The following is a 23,227-nucleotide window of genomic DNA, read 5'->3' on the forward strand; positions in this document are numbered from 1 at the left end:
CTCTTTTTTTTTTAAAGATTTTATTTTTTCCTTTTTCTCCCCAAAGCCCCCCGGTACATAGTTGTATATTCTTCGTTGTGTGTCCATCTAGTTGTGGCATGTGGGACGCTGCCTCAGCGTGGTTTGATGAGCAGTGTCATGTCCGCGCCCAGGATTCGAACCAACGAAACACTGGGCCGCCTGCAGTGGGAGCGCACGAACTTAACCGCTCGGCCACGGGGCCAGCCCCCAGTCTTCCTCTTTTTGCTTGAGAAAGATTGTCACTGAGCTAACATCTGTGCCAGTCTTCCTCTATTTTATGTGGATTGCTGCCACAGTGTGGCTTGACAAGCAGTGCTGGGTCCGCGCCTGGGATCTAAACCTGTGAAACACCCGGGCCACCAAAGCGGAGTGTGCAAACTTAACCACTACGCCACTGGGCCAACCCCTAGGTAAAATTTTTTGAAATATTCATTGAATATATTATAAAAATACCAATCGTTATTATTATTATAACACTTTGCCAACACTAACCCTTCTCATCCGCATTCACTCACTTTTTTTTTTAAACCTTAAGTAAAAGTAGTTAAAATTGGTACTTGGATTATTTTTATTTTTGTATTTTTAAATTAGTTTAATAGCTAAGGAACGTAACTAGTTAAAACAACTACTTATTTGGCAACCTTGAGTTATTAGAAGCAAGCTGAGAATCATAAAGAAAGCAAAACAATAATAAAGAAATAAATAAAAGGGTAGGCAAATCTCTCAGCTGGCAGATAGCTAAATCCGTGCTCTGAACCCTCATCCATGGTGGGCAGAAGGCAGCCTGTTAAGTCCCCACTCCAAGTCTCTTTGCTTTACGCACGCATGCACTCATAAGAACTGCACTCTCCCCCTCTTTAATGAAAACAGCCTCTGCGCATGCTGCTGATGTAAATAGTACAAAAGAATGTTCAGTGACAAATTCACTCGTAAGACAGTTTTAACAAACATGTTTCCCTGCTTACTCCGGTGTGGAATAACACATTAAAAGGTGGACAAGCACTTTGGTAATAGCAAACAGGGTCAAGTGAAGAAACAGGAATTAAGTAGTATAGGCATGTAGGTCTACTCAGAATAGAGGCTTGTAGCTCTCATATTACTCAGCCCTCGACAACTTTGTGTGGTATAATAATTGATATCAGAGTGACGACTTCCACGTATTTAAGAAAAGGTTCAGTCATCTTTATTCAGCTCTGTTTGAGATGGCAGGAATTCATGAAATGCATTTTTTGAAAGGTTTCCATCCCAAATGAAAAGAAATATAAAAGTATGATTCTTAATAGTAGAATGAGATTTCAAATATCTGGAAACTTCATTTGTGTAGAATATCTCCTTTACTGAGAACTCCAGTTAAATTAATTCTTTCTGAAGTAGCTTAAAGGTCAGACTTAGACTCTAATCTGACCATAACTAAAAACCCTAAATGGTGCATTTTTCCTAAAAGACTGAATTTTATCCTTGATGCCTTTTTAATTTATTGAACAGATTTTATCCTTGACTTAAAAGGGCAGTCTAATATCTTTTATAGGTCTAAGGAGACAACTTAAATATCAGCCAAGGACATTTTTTTTTTTTTACCTCTCAGTCATAATACCTATCAAACACTAACTATTAAGGAATTTTTAACAATATGTAGATTGTGTCCATTACATATTCATTCATTTGTGAAGTATTCATTGAGTTTCTTTTGCTGGTGGAGATATAGCGGATGAACAAGATAAGCATTTTCTACCCCTGTGTAATTTACAGTCCTCTGGGGGGGTGCAAACAAGTGTATTGATAATTATAATACAGACATGGTAGAACTAAGACTAGCTTATTTCAACGAGGCCCACAGCACAGCTCAAATATTTCTTGGCTGTATTTATTTATTTATTTTTTAAGATTTTATTTTTCCTTTTTCTCCCCAAAGCCCCCCCGGTACATAGCTCTGTGTGTGTGTGTGTGTGTGTGTGTGTATGTGTGTGTATATATATTTGTCTAGTTGTGGGTCCTTCTAGTTGTGGCATGTGGGATGCCGCCTCAGCGTGGCCTGATGAGCGGTGCCATGTCTGTGCCCAGGATCCGAACCAGTGAAACCCTGGGCCGCCGAAGTGGAGCGGGCGAGCTTACCTACTTGGCCACGGTGCCAGCCCCTCTTTTTTTTTTTTAATTTCTTTCTTGTTCTTCTCTTTGACGAGATCAGTGAAAGAGCTAAAACCATAAGAATAGCTATTCTAAACTTTATCTGTTCTCCTTCTACTCCTTCACTCACTCTCCCCTAATGACTAAATTTACCTCTGATTTTAATGACTTAGACCAATCTGAAAACTCTTTCACCCTTTCAAATTATTGTTCTTTTCATCCATGCTATCCTTCTTTGGGATCATGTTGTCATTCCTCCTTTCCACAGCTAATTTCCATTTAAGTTCTTGATCCCAACTCTTTATCTCTTTATTATATTCTTTGCAGTCTTTTTTTTTTTTTTTTTTGCTTTTTCTCCCCAAATCCCCCCAAGAGATAGTTGTATACTTTTAGTTGTGGGTTCTTCTAGTTGTGGCATGTGGGATGCTGCCTCAGCATGGCCTGATGAGTGGTGCCATGTCCGCGCCCAGGATCCGTACCGGTGAAACCCTGGACCACCGAAGCGGAGCGCGAGAACTTAACGCCTTGGCTACGGGGCCGGCCCCTATTCTTTGCAGTCTTGCTGAATAAAACATTTTTTGCACAGAGAATCCGTGCCTTGAATATTTAATTCCTCAGCACTAACTTCTTTCTTGCAGACATGCTCAGGTTTCCAGTTCATAAAAAAGTAACACCGTTCCTTATCCCTTAAGTCTCTTTCTTTCATCATCAAACTTCTTTAAAGAAGTACCTACTTTTTCTCTTCTTATCACCCGCCCAGTCTATAACCCTTATAATCAGATTTTTCTCCCTAACATTCTACTAAAACAACTCTTAGAAAGTCACTGGTTAACACCAGTTGTTGATTTGTGCAATGTTTGGCATGTTGACTAAGAATTTCTCTTAAAACTTCTATCTTTTCTTGGCTTCAGCAACACCCCATGCTGGTTCTTTTTCTTTCTTATGGAATCTTTTCTTACTCTTATTCTACCCTCTTTATCTGCAGATTTTCCCTAGAATCTATTGACTTTATCTTCCTTTTCATTTTCTTCCTCCATTTACTCTCCTGGCTTCCATCAACTTGTTGAAGAAAGCTCCTGAAACTCTGTTTCCAGCTTAATGTTTGTGGTTCTGTGGTCAGGAAGTGAGACCTAAGGGTTAGGAGACCTTAGACAAACCACTTTCTCTGAGCTTTAATTTCTGCATTTATAAAAAGAAGGTGATATAACCTACTCTATCTACTTCACAGCAGCATTTGACCCAGTTGATCATTTCCCTTTCCTTAAAATAGTTTCTTCACTTGGCTTCCACTAGACCTCACTCTATTGGATTCTCTCCTACCTCACATACTGTTCCTTCTTAGTCTCCTTTACTTGTTCTGTTTCATCTCCTCAACCTCCTAAAATTAGGGCTCCTCTGGGACTCATTTCTGGATCTCTTCTCCACCCTCTCTTCACTTGATGATCTCATACACATTTATGGCTTTAAACATTATCTATATACAGTCATGCACTCACTGCCTAACAGTGTTTCAGCCAGCAACAGACCAGGTATAAGTGGTGGTCCCGTTAGATTAGTATCATATAGCCTAGGTGTGTAGTACCATCTGTGTTTGTGTAAGTACCCTCTGTCATGTTTGCACAATGACAAAATCACCTAACAACTCATTTCTCAGAACATATCTCTGTCGTTAAGCAATGCATGACAGTATTGAAACTCTCAAATTTATATCTGTATCCTAGACCTTTCCTTCAAACTCCAGACTCTTATGATCAGTTACCGACTTGATATTTCCCTTAGATAAAAACATCTCAAACTCAAAATGTCCAAAACGGAACTTCTGCTCATTTCCTCCAGATCTGCTCTATTGGTTTCTTAATCTCAGTTAAAGGCAGTTGCGTCCTTCCCGTCTTTCTCTAACGTCCTACATTTTATCCATCAGGAAATCTCGTTGGTCCTACCTTCAGTGTATATACCAAATTCAAACCTTTTTCCCCCACATCCACTACTGTCACTTTATCTGAGTCACCATCACTTCTTAACTGGCCCTCTTTCTTCTACCTTTGCACGCTCTTCTCAATAGAATAATCAAAATGATTCTTTTTAAATAAGTCAAATTATGTCATTCCTTTGCTCAGAATCTTCTGATGGCCCTTCATTTCACTCATAGTAAAAGCCAAAGTTCCTATAAAGGCCTGCATGCTCTGGCCTGTTTTCAGCTACTCTTTCCCTTCTTCACTACCCTCAAACCGTTGGTCTCCTTGCTGCTCCTCAAACATGCCAGGCATTGTTCCACCGTAGGGTCTTTGCATGAGTTGTTTCCTCTACCTAATACACTCCTCCTCCAGCTAACCACTTGGCTTGCTTCCTCACTGCCTTCCTGTCTCTGGGAATAAGGTGTTATCATTGTTGTCATTGAAGCCTAACCTGACTACCCTAGTTAATACTGCTAGATGCCCTCCTCTCTTGGTTCTTCCAATACCCCTTATCTTGATTTACTGTTTTTGTTCTCCTTGGTACTTTACCTTTTTACTTACTTTATCATTTATTGTTTGTCACCTGTCTCCTACTAGATTGTAGTCTTTGTCTTTTTCGTTCACTGATCTCTTTAATTTTATTCTACTTGGAGTTTAAGTTTCTAGTCTTTGATCAAAATTTAGGAAGTTTTTGGCCATTATATTTTCAAATTTTTTTCTGCCCCTCTCTCCCTTTCCTCTCCTCCTGGGACTCCCATTGTGTATATGTTGGTATGTTTGATGGTGTCCCCCAGGTCTCTTAGGCTGTGTTCATTTTTCTTCATTCTTTTCTCTTTCTGCTCCTCAGACTGGATAATCTCAGTTAACCTAACTTTAATTCTCAGTTAACCTAACTTAATATTGTCAATTAACCTAACTTGATTCTTTCTTCTGCTTGCTCAGTTCTGCTGTTGAACCCCTTTCAGTGAATTTTTCATTTTATTTATTGTACTTTTCAGTTCCAGAATTTCTATTTGGTTTATTTTTATAATTTTTACTTCCTTATTGATGTTCTTGATTTGGTAATACATTGTTCTCCTATTTCCTTTAGTTATTTGCTCATGGTTTCCTTTAGCTCTTTGAGTATATTTCAAAGACAGTTTTTTTTAAAGTCCAGTCCCTAGGCTCCCAAAGGGACTGTTTCTATTAATTTCTTTTTTTCCTGTGAATGGGCTGTACTTTCTAAGTTCTTTGCATGCCTCATAATTTTTTGTTGAAAACTGGACATTTTGAATATTATAGAGTGGCAACTCAGGAAATCAGATTCTCCCCCCTTCCAAGGGTTTATTATTGCTGCTTATTGTGGATTGTTGTTGTTTGTTCAGTGACTTTTCTGAAGTAGTTTTATAAGTCTGTATTCTTTCTCATGTATGGCCACTGAAGTCTCTGTCCCATTAGCTTAGTAGTCACCTAGTGTTTTGACAGAGTTTCCTTAAATGCCTGGAGCCAAGAAAAGAAAAGAAAAAAGAAAGAAAAAATACTCTCCCAGTCTGTGGAGATTGGCTGTGTTGGGACGCTCCAGTGCTCAGCCAGGTTGTTTACTGCTCTGCCTTAGCCTTTGCTTCCTGCTTGTGCAAAACCTGAGGTGAAAGCTTAGGGTCTTCTCAGGCCTTTCCTGAGCATGCGTCCAACCCTGAGCATGCATGTGGTCTTCTCAATTCCCCTGCCATCCCTGGGAACTTTTAAAAGCCCTTGTTGCCCCATATATCTCCCTTTCCAGCCTCTTCCTTTCCAGGCTTTTCAGTCTGTTTATTGCCTGTCTAGACTGTTATCCCTTGCCCCAGGCTGCTATGGCCAGTATTTTTGGTTTCAGATGGTTTCAGCAAATGTCCCCTGGGAAGTTGCTCCAGCCCTGGATGAAACGAGGACAGGCTATTGCACTGGTCCTCCAGGGAACTGCCAAGCAGATTGAAACACAGAACTACAATTTCGTGTGAATTGATGTCATGAAATGACAATGTCCTTTAATCAAAAGAATTTTTATACCTGGAATTATAGTTGATGATCATAAAGTACCTAAATATCTTTGGTGTAGATTTGTTTAACTCTACAATTCATCAGTAACCACTATATAAGCTATTAGAAGTGGACTTTTATCATCAGGACCTTATTTAAATATCAGAAATGAATTAAACTTTCTGAGAATCAAAATATACTTGTGCTCATTTTTATAAAATCAAGGAAATACCAGTAAAATCTTTAATCATCTACCAGTTGATGACAGCCCACTCACACTGCAAAATTTTTCTTGGTTTGCTAATTTATAAGGGGTGAAGGATGTGCTAATAATGCTATAAACTTGAATATTTCAGATTTCTCTAGGTCCCGGAATGCAATCTGAGATTTTTAACAGCCATATTTTGTATTTTGGTGATAGCAATTTCTTTGTATAATTCTTATGAATCTACTTTCTTCTCACCTCTTTGGGATATTTTCACCTCATTTTGTCAGCACCTGAAAGAAATTAATCTGTTTGGAAATACAACAAAAGCTTGTCTGAAGCTATACTAGTTTCTAGTTTTCTGAAGTCCAGTGAGATGATAGAATGATTAAAGGGAGGACTAAGTATGTAACGTTTAGGGCAGGATCTGTGTGGTTTTTTTGTTTTCCTTATGGTACTTTACATGTAGTAGACAGATATTCACTAAATATTAAACTGATAAACTAAAAACCTACAAATAACAGTAGCTTTGGATATAGAGTTTCATGGGACAAAAGTATGTTTGGAAAACAAAACTGTTTTCTTTCAGTTATTTTCATGATAATGAATATTTTATGCATCTCTTTTATTTTGTCATGAAAACAAAATTCAAAAAAAAAATCTGTCCCCCTGTTAACCTCTAAGAGTATTCTTTTTTTATGTATTATTTTTATAAACTAGCCAAAAAATAAAATAAAGGAGAGCAAGAAAAGTTGCAGAAGGACCAGTCCGGTGGCATGGTGGTTAACTCCACGCTCTGCTTTGGTGACCTGGGATTTGCAGGTTCAGATCCTGGGTGTGGACCTACACACCATTCATCAAGCCATGCTGTGGCAGTGTCCCACATATAAAATAGAGGAAGATTGGCACAGATGTTAGCTCAGGGACGGTCTTCCTTAAGCACACACACAAAAAAGAGGAAGATGGGCAACAGATATTAGCAGGGCCAATCTTCCTCACCAAAAAAATTAAAATTTACAAAAAAGAAAAGTCAAAATTCCCACAACTTATAGCCCCATTGTTGAAAACAAATGCAGCTAGCAGATTTGTAATTATCTGAGTAAATATACAAGATATCAAAACATAAATATGTGAAAAAGCTAAATCAAAGGTAACACATTCTGTGCTAATAAAATGGTTTCCCACATAGTGAATTCCTTCCTCTCTACTTCCCCCCACCCAATAAAACGAAATCCACTTTTTTTCATGTGACTTGACCATTTCTAGACGTTTGTTTTTCTAAATATGTTCATGGAGACATAGAGATGAGCACTTATTGCTGATCAGGGATTAGTCATTTAAATACTTGGTTATAAATACTGATCCAAGCTACAGGAATTATTTTGTGACATTATCTAAGAGAGAGAGAGAGAGAGAGAAATGTTTATATAGAAAAGCTAAGATTTAAGGAGTGTCAGAATTATCTTAAAAAACCGGAAGAAAGCTTAATGGACTATTATTAAAGATTTGGTGTATTTTCTTCTAATTTGTAGGTTCTCTCTTTGTAGGTTCTCTCTTGCCTGGCATCTCTCTCTTTTTTTTTTTATTCCTTGCAGTTTATTTGTTGAAGGAGCCAGGTCGTTAATACTGTCAAGTTTCCCCCAGTATGGATTTTGCTGATTGCATCCCTATGTGTAATAGAATGCAGTTTTTTGGTCTTTTATATTTCCTGTAAATTGATAGTTGAATCCAGAGGCTTGGTCACATTCATGTTCAATTTTTTCTCTCTTCTCTCTCTCTCTCTTTTTTTTTTTTTGGAGGCAGAGCTGGCAGTACACATAAGGTTCGGTTATTTCTCTATTCATGATAGTTATGCTGAGGTCCATGAATTCATTCCAAGTTGCAAAATGATGATATCATTTTATCATTTATTAACTGTTATTTTAAAAATGTTTTATTTATATATATATGCACACTATGTATGTATATATGTTTGGATAAAGATTAGTGTGCAGAAGTTATGCTCTCAGTGAATGTTTGCATTCCCGTCATTACTTAGAAAGATTCTTGTGTCCTTTTAGAGCTGCCTGCTGAAAAACAGGAGTAAACATAGAATATTATGGTTTTATTATAATCTTGTAGAGATTGAATGTCTAAGCTAATTTATTAAAGAATTTGTTATTCCTTGTCTTAACACTTTTCTGAAGAATGTGAGAGTTGGAACTGTTATTAGATTGAGAAACTTATAAGAATTGTTTATGTGCTTTGAGTTTATAGGCCTCACAACCCGAGTCAGTCTTCATGGTAATCAACTAGGTAAAGCTCTGCATTAGGCTCCCAGTATTTATGTTCCCAGGCACAATTTTTTCTAAACTTCACGAAATTGTTAATGTCCTATTCTAAATAAAATACTTTTTTCAACAAATAGGGCTCATACAAGTAAATGAAGTTTTAAGATACATTTAGGATAAATTCTTTGCTATGAGTCAGTTTTCCCTGGAATCTCCTCCCCTTGCTGCAGCTGAGGGGCAAGTGAATAAGTGTTCTGTGTGCCATTAATTCCCTAAAAAATTAGGAAATCTGGAGATCAGAACTGTGAATATAACCAGCTTTCTAGGTTTAATATCCAACTTGCTTTATATTGTTTTGAATGACCTTTGGGGCATGAGTTACCTTACCTGTTTTTTTTAAAAAAAAAAACCCAAACTACAGCATACTAGTAGCCAGATTCCTGGTTCTGATCCAAAGGCAATTTCTGGTTATGCATCTAGATTTCAGTGATTCTAGTATAGTATTCTACTCTACCACACCACCAACTCTCCCCAGCGTGAATAAAGTGGAGCAGATACTGTTTTATGGATAAAGCAATTAAGGCTTGGAGAGATTTAGTGATTGTCACTCTATTAATAAATGGCTGCACCACAGTTGGAATCCAGGTCTTTCTGATTCTATCCCATGTTCTCTCTACCACAGCAAACTGAAGACGAGAGGAAAAGGAGGCAGAGAGATCATTTATGGAATCACTGTATTATTTCCAGTGAGAGATCATCAGGGCCTGAAACAGGCAATGGAAACAAAAACAAGATTTAAGGATTTCTTTTGACTTGGTGGCAGATTAGATATGAGGAGTGAGGGAATAGAATGATTAAAGATCTGAATTTCCTGGGTGTGTGGATGAGTGGTCTTGGTGGGAGGACACGCACTTTAGGAGGATTCCCTTTATTCCTTTCTGTATGGAGCTTGTTGGTAGGGACTACAAGAGAGTTAAACAGGATATAGTCTTAATTCCTGTGTCATTATGTTACTGCTGTGGCACTTACCTAATGAGAATTATAAATTCATAATTCTGCCAAGGGACTACCCTAAAGTTTATGGCCATCCCACTGTGATGGACTCCATGTGCTTAGAACAGTGTTTCTGCCTGTATATACATATTGCTGTATTTTTCCTTCTCTAATGAAGATAGATTAGAAAAAAGATACTATATTCTTAAAAGCATCTTGATTTATTAACATGATTTACTGTTGAGGTTGCACAAAATATTCAATAAATGAAGAATAGCTAATAGCCAGTTTGTCGAAAGAAAGGAATTCACGTGTGCAGTTTATGGTTGGATGATATGGCAGTGACTTGTGCATATGCCCTTGCACAATTCCTGCTCTGTTGATGATTTGTACGAATAGTAATGTGGGCAAGGTGCCTGTTAGCTACCAGCCAAGGAATTATATTGAAACAACACATCAGAACTTAGTTACCTTGTTCAGTGTGTGTTTCATTTTTAAAATGGTCCTTCCCTAGCCCTCTATTTGATCTCCCTACTGAGAACTTCAAAGCACATAAAATTAAAAGACACTCACTTAGCCCTTATGAAGTAATAGTCACAGGTACTTGCTAACTCTCCCTGTTTTTTATTTTCTAACTGAATTATAAATTTAAGGGGAAAGGGGAACAGGGAAGGGCTTGATATTTTTCCCAATGGTTAACCATTAGGCCTCGAACCTAGTAGAAAATACTTGTTGGTTAAGTCTCTAAATATAAATTTAGTTTGGCTCCCTCTGAGATTTACTAAGTAATAAAAATTATTTTATCTTTAGTACCTAACACTGTGCTAATAATTGATTGGAAATAAAAAATACAGAAGACAGTCTCAGCCCTTGGCTCTTGAGACATGTACAGTCTTGAGTGGTTTTATTTGTTATTAATTAGGTGACAAAATGCTTGAGTTTCTCAGAGGAATTGGGTAGCAAATTATGGACAGAGCTTTAAATTCTCAGCCTAATAGGACTGAAAAATAAAAGTTAAATGATGGTACTGTCAACTGTAAGTTGCAGACTAACTCTCCAATAATCTCTTAGGTGTAATATCACCTTAAATTCCATAGGAATACTTCTCATTGAAGAAATGTCCTGTAATAATGAACATTGATTTGAGACCATTGATGACTGGTTCATTTTTAAAAGCCATAGAATTGATAAGTAGAATAGACTTTAGGGAACTTCTGGTCTCATTCCTCCTTTTTTCAGCTGTGGAAATGGACCCCAGAGTGTTTGATTAATTGAACCTTGTCTGAATTATCCCATCTATTTATAGAGATCAAACAGGAACTACATCACAGGTTTTTGGTTTCTCTTACACAACTTTTTTTTTTTAAGATTTTATTTTTCCTTCTTCTCCCCAAAGCCCCCCAGTACATTAGTTATATATTTTTAGTAGTGGGTCCTTCTAGTTGTGGCATGTGGGACGCCACCTCAGCATGGCTTGATGAGCAGTGCCATGTCCAAGCCCAGGATCTGGACCAGCAAAACCCTGGGCCACTGAAGAGGAGTGTACAAACTTAACCATTTGGCCACAGGGCCGGCCCCCTCTTATATAACTTAATGTTATTTATCATTGTGCATTAACTGAAAGCATGTATATTGTTACCATATTTTCAGTTATTTGCTCATTTGTTTTTTATATTACTCCTGCAAAATAGTCTAATTACAGAAAAGAAAATTCAAGTGACTTGCCTAATGTCTTGTACTAAGAAATTAGCAGGGGCCAGCTCCGTGGCCTAGTGGTTAAGTTCAGTGCTCTCCACTTCAAATGGGCCCAGGTTCACAGGTTTGGATCCTGGCTGTGGACCCACACCACTCATCAGCTATGCTGTGGTGGTGACCCACATACAAAATAGAGGAAGATTGGCATAGATGTTAGCTCAGGGCGAATCTTCCTCAACAAAATAAAAAAGAAAGAAAGAAAGAAATTAGCAAAGCTAAGAATAGAATCCAGATCTTCTGTTTCCTACTACATTACTTTTTTCCACAATATCAGACTATTTTTCCATCTTGTTGCCTTCAGTATTACGTCCAAATTATTCATACTAGGAAGCTTAGTCAAACTGAGAACCTTTTCAAGAAAGAGCGATGGAGGCGAAATAATCCAACCTTCCCTTGTAGCAAAATTCCACTTTTCCAGTTTTCTTAAACTTGTCTCTACTCCATTTGAAATTTGAATTTACCACTCACTGGAGTTTGAGGCTAGAAGACAATTCCAACATAAAATTAAAGATTTGAATTGATCTGTAGATAATAACTGCTTTCATTTACATCGGGATATTTTTAAAAACCCACGACTTTAAAATGTAATATATGTAGTCTTTTTTTAAAAGTTTTTATTGAAGTGTAATGTACATTGAAAAACATGCACAGTCATTAGCCTACAACTTGATGAATTTTCACAACTGAACACACCTGTGTAACCCACACCCAGTTCAAGATCATTAGCAGCCTTCCAGAAACTCCCCTTACACCCTCTTCTAGTTACTACCCCTATCCTGCTGCCCCTCGAGGGTAACCACTGTAACAGGATAGTCTTTTTTTTTTTTTTTTTAAGATTTTTTTATTTTTTTCCTTTTTCTCCCCAAAGCCCCCCAGTACATAGTTGTATATTCTTCGTTGTGGGTCCTTCTAGTTGTGGCATGTGGGACGCTGCCTCAGTGTGGTTTGATGAGCAGTGCCATGTCCGCGCCCAGGATTTGAACCAACGAAACACTGGGCCGCCTGCAGTGGAGGGCATGAACTTAACCACTCGGCCATGGGGCCAGCCCCTAACAGGATAGTCTTTTAAAAATGAGGTATCAGGTACTTCATTTGTCAAGATTGTCCTGTTTTTTTCTTTACTGAAAATATGAAGAGGATGAGAGAAGAACAATTTCTCTGTTGCTTATCAACACAAAAATAATTGCTAAAGACAAAAAAAATCAGAATTTCCTCATTACCAAGACTTATTTACCAGTTTAATATTCAACCAAGTAATATTGCAAGATTTAAATCTTTCATGCAGCTTTGGAAACATCCTAGAGTCTCTCTAAATGATTTTGTCTTCTGAAACGAAACAGGGTAAGCAGGAAATATAAGAATGGATGTGGAGTAGTGTGTGCCTTCCCCCCACCATGGTTATTTCCCACTATGGAGGAGGCCCGAGGGAATGACTGATCATGCTGTAATGCAGAACTCTCGTTGAGGAATCACTGATACGTACCTCTTTCTTTGCATGTGTTCTCTGAATATTGAAGATAGATTTCTAATATCAACAATTAGAATTCTGTGGGAGATTTTTACTTCTGCAACATCTGTATTAAATATAACTTTGTTTTTCCTAACTTAAAAATAATTGGTTAAAATTCTTCCATCTTGATTTAAAATATGTTACCTATGATGCTGTCTTCACTTACTCTGTTTCTTACCAGAACCCCTGAACAGTGCCCCAGCGTGGTTTCATTGTTGTCGGAGAGTTACAATCCTCACGTGCGGTATGGAGCTGCAATGGCCCTGGGCATCTGCTGTGCTGGTACAGGAAACAAGGTAAAGTCCAAAACCAGTGGGGTCACTTCTTTCCTGGCACCAGACTGTTTTCCCTCAAAGAAAAGTTTATGTAACAGCTGTAAAAATACAAGGGTAGAGTGATCTGTGAGACTTAACTTGCCTCACAAGCCTTCCCAGAACTTCCTTACTTACTGTGCTGGATTGCTCAAAGCCATTCAGGAACAAACCACCATGCTGCATGGATGGCCATAATGAAAACAATGCTGTTGAATTTCCTTTTGAAAGCATTGATTTCTTTTAAAAAAGAAGATAAAATTTTTTCTTTCTTTCTTTTTTTTTTAATTCTTATTTTTTTCGGATGTACATCATATTTCGAATTCTGTATACATTACGTCATGTTCACCACCCAAACACTGATTATGGTGCATCCCCTCACATGTGACCCTAATCACCCCTTTTGCCCTCCCCCCTTCCCCAATGGTAACCACCAGTCCAATCTCCAATGCCATGTGTGTGTTTGGTTTTTTTTTGTCGTTTTTATCTTCTACTTATGAGTGAGATCATATGGTATTTGACTTTCTCCCTCTGACTTATTTCACTCAGCATAATACCCTCAAGGTCCATCCATGTTGTCACAAATGGCCTGATTTCGTCATTTCTTACGGCTGAGTAGTATTCCATCGTGTATAAATACCACATCTTCTTTATCCATTTGTCCCTTGATGGGCACCTAGGTTGCTTCCATGTCTTGGCTATTGTGTATAATGCTGCAATGAACATAGAGGTGCAGGTGTCTTTATGCCTTTGTGTTTTCAAGTTCTTTGGATAAATACCCAGCAGTGGAATAGCTGGATCATATGGTAGATCTAGCCTTAATTTTCTGAGGATACTCCAAACTGCTTTCCATAGTGACTGCACCAGTTTGCACTGCCACCAGCAGTGAACAAGGATTCCCTTCTCTCCACACCCTCTCCAACATTTGTTGTTTCCTGTCTTGTTAATTATAGCCATTCTGACCGGAGTGAGGTGACACCTCACTGTAGTTTTGATTTGCATTTCCCTGATAGCTAATGATGTTGAGCATCTTTTCATATGCCTGTTGGCCATCTGTATATCTTCTTTGGAGAAATCTCTGTTCAAATCTTTTGCCCATTTTCTAATTGGATTGTTGGTTTTTTTGTTGTTGAGCTGTATGAGTTCTTTGTATATTTTGGATTTTAACCCCTTATCTGATATGTGGTTTGCAAATGTCAAGAAGATAAAATTTTTTTGTTCTTTAACTGCTCTGGTCATTTTACATGTTTAATTTGCATAATTAGTATTGTGGAAATCAAAGTTCTTGTCTGAGACCAAAATCAACTCAGTTTGATTCTCTTTTTTGTTTTAAGCAAATCACTTAACTGCTCATTTACCTGTTTTCTCCTCATGAACATAATAGGTAATCTGATATTTCTTAATACCTCAAATGTGACAAAATAAAGAGTTGGGCTAGGCAAGTTGATGATTTGAAAACATAATTCATCATGAGATTCATAAAGAAATGCACTGTTACTTAAATAACAAGTATTATTTATTCACAGCAATAACATAATGATCACATTTTGCCTTTCATAGCACACACACACTTTGGCCACCTCTCCAAAAGGTGAACTTTTCTTTTAACAGAGCACGCACTTGCAGGCATGCGTACGTGTGTGTGTGTGTGTGTGTGTGTGTGTGTGTGTGTGTGAGAGAGAGAGACAGAGAGAGAGAGAGAGAGTCAGAGAAAGACAAAGAACATGGTTATGATCCCAGTGTCTTTCCATCAGAGAGGAGTCACTTTTTTATCATCTCTTGTCCAAACTAAAATAAAACATAGTTATTAGTTAATTGATTGATCCCAGGAATTAAATTTTAATTTGCTTGACTTTTTCTCTAATAAAGTGTATTAGTATTGGATACAAGTAACTTTTTCTAGTCACATAAAACATAATTGAAGCTAGGAATTAAAACAGGCGTTTTCAGTACATGTGGCAAGAATTGTGTAAAAATTTATGAGAGACATTTCTTCCGATATATTCTCATTCTGTCTCCTTACCCTGCTTTATTTTTTTTTTCATAGCAGTTGTCACCACCTGACATATTTTTGCACCTGTTTGTTTATTGTCTGTCTCCTTTCCACTGAAATGTAGGGTCCCTGAGAACAGAAGGTTCACTGCTAGAACCCAAGTCAGACCTGGCACCTGGTAGACTTTCAGTAAATGTCAGTCAAATGAATGATGGGGGGAAGAGCACTCAAGGGTATGATGAACAAGTTGGACATGGTTTCTGTATTCACAGAGTCTTCTTTTTAAAATGTTTTCATTTCTTTGGAGAGTGAATTTCTTATACGCGAAATGTTATCTTCAGTTTTATTAAAAATGTCATTGGGTATATAAAATGCAGTTTATAGAAATTGGCCTTCATTTTTTTTCTGGGACACATCTATCCTGTAAGCAAAGGAAAGAATATAGCTGGATGTTTTACTAAGTATTTTCTCCCTCAGGTCTTTAGTAGACATTTATGTCAAGCCTCATAAGTTAAGTGTAAATTAGATTTTTTTTTCTTTCCAGATTATTCTAAACTTAATATTATATCTAGGAGCAAATGTTCTTTGAGACACAGCATCTGACAACTTAATTCAATGAAAAATCTTTATTACTCATACTAAACAAGTCTGCTTTATTTCTAAATAGTTTGTATGGTTTGCATATCAATATCTATTTGACTGAGGTTTGATGCTTTAATTAATTTTGTTTCTTAAAAACCTGAAACATGTTTATTCTAAAATATGTCTTTGATGTTATATCACATGCCTCAAAGGCCAAGTTAGGGTCTTTTAACTTATAAATTGAAAGTTTCGTTATATTTTTATCATGACTACTTCATAAACAATATTGACAATATGAGTAATGTTTGAAAAACTTACTCTTTCGTACAATGTCACTGCATTTTTCAGTGAAGTGAGGAGAAAGAATACACTCATCTGGTACGTGTATTCTCTGTTAATAGGTCTGATTTTTAAAAATAAATAAATCCACATGTAAAGAAATCTGAAGTAATTTTCCCCACAAAGGGATTCAATTTATTCTTCCTTTCCTTGGCCTTGGAACAAAGGATATTTGAGAAATGACACGAGAGTCGTCCCTCAGTATTGGAGAGGGTTTGGTTCCAGAACCCCCCGCAGATACCAAAATCTGCAAATGCTCAAGTCCGTTATATAAAATGACATAGTATTTGCATATAACCTGCACACATCCTCCCTTAGACTTTAAAGATTTTATTTTTCCTTTTTCTCCCCAAAGCCCCATGGCACATAGTTGTATATTTTTAGTTGTGGGTCCCTCTAGTTGTGGCATGTGGGACACCGCCTCAGCATGGCTTGATGAGCGGTGCCATGTCTGTGCCCAGGATCTGACCCAGCAAAACCCCAGGCGTCTGAAGCGGAGTGCACGAACTCAACCACTTGGCCATGGGGTCAGCTCCAACTTTAAATCATCTTTAGATTACTTATAATACTTAATGCAGTGTAAATGTTATGCAAATAGTTGTTATACTGTATTCTTTAGGGAATGAGAAGGAAAAACAAGTCTACTTGTTTAGTACAAACGCAACCATTGTAAGCCTTTCGATTCCCAGTTGGTTGAATCCCCTATTTGGAACCCATGGATATGGAGGGCTGGCTGTACTGTATTAAAAAAATAAGTTTGATAATTTTGTAAACCCGTTGCTCTTCCTCCAGATTTATACCTACCTAAGCACCTTATAAGGGATGTTATAAAGTGACACTTAGCAAGCTCCTGCAGAGTGTTAATAGAAGTTATGTGGGGCATAACAACAAAAGAGTTTTTGGTCAAATACAGTGGACAAATGCTAACATAAAAAATGTTCAAGTGGTTTCTTTAATAAGGCTTTCTGGAGCTTTTGTTATGTACATTTCTAGAGTCTTTGATATGCTGTATACATTTTAAATCTGCAAGACGAGGTGATATATAGTATGCAAGAACTCCCAAACTTATTTAACCAAGGATTCTTTTTCATAAAATTGAGCAAATTACTTAACCTTTTTAGCTCTCACTTACTTTCTTTATAAAGATTGTTATGTGGTATTGGGTTTTTTTTTAAGGATTAAGAAGATTATGTGGGATAACATATATAAAATACCCACTGCTGGGCCTGGAAAATAATACATGCTTATGAAACACTAGTCTCATTTTCTCTTGCTATCTTTTTGAACTCTTTTACCTCAAGACAGGAACACTCATGATCTATAAGCTTTCTTTTCATTTACCATCAATTGTATTGAAACTTAAAGCCTACTCAGTTCTGAACTAGTGCATCCAAGTAGTCTTAAATTAACTTGTCATTACGATGTTAGATGAAAATATTGACTTAGAATGACGGTAACTAATTTGAAAATCCAGCTATATCAACTTTATTTAAAGTCTTTTTTTAATACTTTTAGGAAGCAATTAATTTGCTAGAACCAATGACAAATGACCCTGTGAACTATGTGAGGCAAGGAGCTCTCATAGCTTCAGCTCTCATCATGATCCAGCAGACTGAAATCACTTGTCCAAAGGTGAGCAAACAAAAAAATTCTCTGAAAGAGAACTGGTTTGGGCTTTTCTTTATTAACTTATCTTCTTTTGAGGATATTTATACCTCAAATATGGTAAACACTGAATTCACAGGAAGTAAAGAGGTAAGAGAATGGGAAAACTTTAAATATATAAAGCTCCTAAAATGCATTGTTTTACAGATTTATGGTTACTTTGTTAATTCAACTATGTAGCCATACTCACAAAATTAGAACTCATGGGTTGATCAAATCATAAAAATCAACTTTAATTTTGACCTCCTACTGTCCTTTTAAAATGTATTCAGTGAGATAACTTATTTCTTTGATACAAGATACAAACTCAGGTGGCCTATGATTTTTTTGATCCGTCATTTTGGGGTAATAAAAAGTCCTCCAGACATTTTATATAGTACATACAATCTCAGTTCAGAAATTACTGCATCCAGATTCTCTGCTAGAATGTCATTGCCCTCCTGGGCAGTCTCTTGGGCAGGGTTCCAGATGGCTCCAGTACAGCTTTCTTTCCTCCTTGACCCACATCTCCCCACAGAAACATTCCTGCATATTTTGCCCTTCTGTAGATAGGAGCATAACCAGTTCTCAGTGCAGCTTTGCCTGCCCTTTCCTTTCTCTCCCTCCCCCAGTACTCCCCAATAGTGACTGAGTCAATGGCTAGTGCCTCTTACTTTATGTGTCACCTGTCAGTGCACAGTGACCATTGATCACATTAAGGTCTCAAGTGGTCCCTCTGACGCCCATCTTTAAGACTTCCAAATGTTGGATTATTGCAAAGACAGAATCAGATTTTTCAATCTGTTTTAATAATACTTAATATATTATATCTTGTAGAACATAAAAACTTCTCAGACTACATTTCTTTTTGGTTTTTGTTTTTAAATATAGCAGTTATGATATGAGTAGCTTTACATCTTTTATTTCTGCTTTTGATCTTTTGCTGAGCTTTTATCAGCTGGAGGTTATCCAACTAAGTAATGTCATAAAAAAGGAAGTTTAGGCCATGGAAAGCACTTCTCTAACAGTAATATATAGATATTTATTCACTTTGACCTCACAGGTGGCTTTCATATTACTTGTATTGTGAATAAAACAAATGTTTTACCATCTTCCCATCTTGCATCTGCCCATCTTCCGCTGTAGGATTTCATTGACTTCACAGCCCTAAGCTCTACACCAACAATGGCAGAATCCCTTGGAATGGGGTTGGGATAGGGCAGCCTGTGTAGTTTGAAAAAGTATTCAACTGTTTATTCTAATAAATGAATAAAATCTTTTCATATTTAGAAAAAGTGAAGAAATGCAGCAATTAAAAAAAGTTTTTTAATCATTCCATAAAATATTGTTGAACCCAGCCTTAGCTGATGTTAGTATGTGAGGCACATTTCCACCGTCAGGTTGTATCATGATCTTGGGTATTGATTAAGAATGCTGAAATGCAGTTATAGCTGATAGCCTTTGCCATTAATACAAACTCGGTGGGGAAAGTTAAATGTGTACCCCACTGACTACAATAGCAAAATTATATATGACAGTGTAAAACTCAAATATTGTTTCAGGAAATGCTAATCCTTAGAGTTAAATTGTTACTTAGCTCATGAATTCTTTAAGTTCATTTTCTGCCATTAGCATGTGATAAAGAGCTTTATAGACTATAGTTTATATCATCTCTCTTTTATCTAATAATTGCTAACAAGGCAATATTGGTATTTTTGGGGTGGTGTGTGACAGTTTGCTAAAAAGAAAAGGCTATTAACAAGTTTGAAGAGAAGTAACTTCTCAAGGCTACAGAGTCCTAGTCACAAGGTTGCAAACCAGTCTATGAAATGAAGTGGAAATGCCTCAAAATCAAAGATCGTGTTAATTTCGTCAAGACTATAATCCCTCCTCAAAGGAATCCAGAAGGAATATTTCTCAGATATTTTGTGATATTCACAATGGAAATTTCCAAAGGAAATTTTTTATGTAATCGTGATATACATCACATCCTTTTACAGAATGCTGTCTTACTGCTTAGCTCTAGACCCTGTGGACTTCGTTTAAGTAATTCTAGTACATCTTTGCTTTTCTTCTGCCAGTTTCTTGCTTACTCTCTCTCGCATAGACCCAGGAACATGCATTCACCCCTGGGTGATTACAAACCCAATTTAGAAAACCCTTAGACCAGAAGTTCAGAACCATTTAACTAGAATAACGTCCTTTTATAGGACCTTGGACCTATTTGTCTGTCAAGAACCTAACTCCACTCTTTATGTTTTTCATGTTAAATAAAATCTACCTTTAGCAGTTATTTAAACATGTACATAAGAAGTATCATGTATGGAATCAGATAAAAATATTACAGTGTAAGAATAGGATCAAGTGCTCTTTGCCTGATATCATCTGGCCGAAGGCCTGCTACAGGGAAGCTTCTCCCACCACTGACAGGTATCCTTTTGGAAGTAGGATCATATTTGGCCAAGCTTGATAAGCTTTGCACTTCTAAAGTAAATCACAGTTTGCGTAGATTCAGCTTTTTGTGAGCCATCATGGTACCTAGAAATATTTCTGTAGAGAGATGTCTGAACTTTTATAAGGTGAAATTATAAGTATGAAATTTTTATTATAAGGTGATATTTTACAGCATAACACTTTTGTAGATAGAAATCTGTATTACCATACTATTGCCTTAAGATAGGGACTTGAACTCTAATGGTGTCGGTGGTAATACAAAGAAAAGGCTACATGCAACTACCATAAACGAAATAGTACTAATAAAATTGAGAAGGGAGCTAAAAAGATAATTTTAGATATTGATAATGGGGAAATTGTGATAGCATTGACAGGAATATCTTGAAAGAAGAATAAAGATAATTTTCATTTTAGGCACGTTAAGTTTGAGATGACAGCAAGTCAGTTGGAAGTAGATGAGAGCATAGGAAAAAAGTCAGAACTGAAGAAAGAGATTTAGGAACCTAGCCGCGAAGAAATTATATAAATCCATAGCCCTTTATCTGCAAATCCAAAATCCATAAAGCTCTGAAAACTAAAAGGGTTTGTTTGTTTGTTTTTAAGGACTCATTGGGCTGCCTAACCCCTATGAATTCATTCATAGCATTTATCCCATTTAGTGTAAATAGTCAACGATTTTGTTACTTCAGAAATACTAATTTGTTTGATTATGGGATATTGCCCCCACACTCCACTGGGAGTATTGCACAATATATGGTGTATGCACCATGTTAACTTTCTAAAATTCCAGGCCTGAAGGATATTGTGGAAGGAATTACAGACCCATAGTTGCAGTCATAAGAGCAGATATAATGTCATAGAAAGATGAAAGAAAAAAACCTCCACAACTAATCCCTGATATGCAGCTCCATTTCTATATCCAGGAAAATAGAAAAAAATAGAAAGGAAGAGATATACCAGGTGAGAAGTACCAACAGAAATGACTCCAGGGAACTTTATTCCCTTTTCCTCATCCTGTATTTTTCTCTGACATCTAAGAGTGGGTTTCTTTTTCCAGCAGTGTGTAAGGTATAGAGTTAAAAACATGATGAATGTTATGCTTGAATTTGGAGAAGGTAGATTTTAGATAATCAGGCACAGCAGAATATGTGGATCACAGAGTTGCCTAAAATTTAATTTTCTTTTCTGTGAGATTATCATAATATAAAATGAGAAATCAATATGATATTTTCCTACAAATTCTACTTTGTTTTATGTGGGGAGCAATACTGTTAATAATAATGTAATTGAGTCATAAAATCATGATCCTAGCCATGATTGCAATTAGTTATTTGTGATTGCAAGCAAGCCAGTCATTTCACCTATCATACCTCAATTTTCACATCTGTAAAATAAAGGGAACAGACCAGCTGATCTCAAAGTCGCCTTCCAAATTGAAGACACCATCCTACCTACTAAAATAATAATTCTTTAAAAAGAATCATGATAAGGAGAATCAAGTTACTGCTACATAAAGTAATGAAATATGAGGGAAAAAATTTTTAAATGATTAAAGCTAGCTTTTTAAAGTAATCTACTTAATATTTATTGGATAAGCCCGTTATATATTTGCATTGATTTTTTTTAATCCATCTTCCAATTTCACTGAATGTTTTCCAGTTGTTTGGGGTACAATTTTATAGTTAAATTCTTCCTTATAATGTACATACAGTGCTTTGTACAGTGTTTCTTTTTATAAGTTCATGAAATATTTCACAAACCTTTAGCACATAAAATTTCCATCCTATATAAGGTAATGTAAGTGTTCATCTAAAATAAGTTCAGAATCAAAGGAATTTGACCTGTTGAACCAGAGTAAAAGCATCAAACCTTAGGATTTTTAAAACTAGAAGAGAATTTGGTGGTGCTCTAATCATGCTGGGTTTTATAATTAGAGAAATAAATGGCTTAATAATGGTCATATCAGGGTAGTGGCAGAGTTAATTCACTGTTTGTCCTGTCATATTCTCTTGCTGCCTATGAATAAAACATGAGAACCATGGTTAAGGACTATCATTTTGTTAGCAGTGTTTAGGTTGCAGAGATAATAGTCAAGGAGGACTAGTAGAATTCTGCCCCAGTAAGGGAAGACAGCCACACTTAGAGAACTATAAAATGCCATTACATATATATTACCTCATCTAATCCTTACAACAGCCATGTAAGGTAGGTGCTATAATATACCCTGTAGAGATGAGGAAACTGAGACTCGGAAAAGCTAAGTAACTTACCCAAACAGCTTATTAGAGCAGAGGCATTTATAAACCAGGGTTGGCTGATTCTGTATTATTCTGCAGTATGTCATAATGTGGCCTCCCAGACCAAGACGAATGAAGAGGGGAAGAGATGCTGAAAGAATAAAGTCGTTATATTAGGAAACTCAAATTCAATATTTTCTGCTTTTGGCAGATTTGGGGAGCTCCATGATCAGGTGCTTCTTGAACAAGCAGACTTCTTCCTCGGTGCCTACCATTTGAAAAGCACCGGTGGGAAAACAGAATTGTAAGACATGGAAGAAGCATAAAATAGTTCCCTTACTGTCACCCAAATAGTTTTAAAGGAATCACAAATATATTGATAAGAACTATATTTTGTAAATATTATTTTCTAATTATAAAAGCAATATATATAAATTTTAGAAAATGCAGAAGAGAATAAAGAAGCAAACAAAAATTACCAGTAATCCTACCCTGCATGAGTTAGAACATGTTCCATTTTGGTGTTTTCGTTTTGATAAGAGTAATTATTGTGACATGTTCTCAAAAATTAATGTGTATACATAATGAAAATCTTTACTGTATATGTGAATACAGTTAGTCCAAAATATACCTCACACAACTTCAGTGAAGGGTAGTTTACTTTAAGGTGAAAATGAAGGACTGTGCCTGTTAGGAAATCTGTAAGGTTGACGGAAAGCAGAACCGCTGGAATTCACAGTGCGATGAAAGCCTCAGTGTTCACTGGAACTGCGTAAGCCTGCTGACTAACAGTGGTGCAGTGCACTCTCACATTCACATTCCCTTGAGTCTGAATCATC

At 36.7% G+C, this 23,227-nt stretch overlaps 1 protein-coding gene across 2 annotated transcripts in view; it reads left to right on the forward strand.

Annotated features, from left to right (window-relative positions):
- PSMD1 (proteasome 26S subunit, non-ATPase 1) overlaps positions 1–23,227 on the forward strand; it is a 96,918-nt gene that overhangs the window by 55,446 nt on the left and 18,245 nt on the right. For both annotated transcript variants that reach the window (XM_005610697.4, XM_001498019.7), the window contains exons 17-18: positions 13,010–13,124; positions 17,569–17,685. In XM_005610697.4, the coding sequence (XP_005610754.2) occupies positions 13,010–13,124; positions 17,569–17,685 (232 nt within the window). The remainder of the gene's footprint in view (positions 1–13,009; positions 13,125–17,568; positions 17,686–23,227) is intronic.

The sequence above is a fragment of the Equus caballus genome, chromosome 6, assembly GCF_041296265.1.
Source record: "Equus caballus isolate H_3958 breed thoroughbred chromosome 6, TB-T2T, whole genome shotgun sequence".
Lineage (NCBI taxonomy): Eukaryota > Metazoa > Chordata > Mammalia > Perissodactyla > Equidae > Equus > Equus caballus.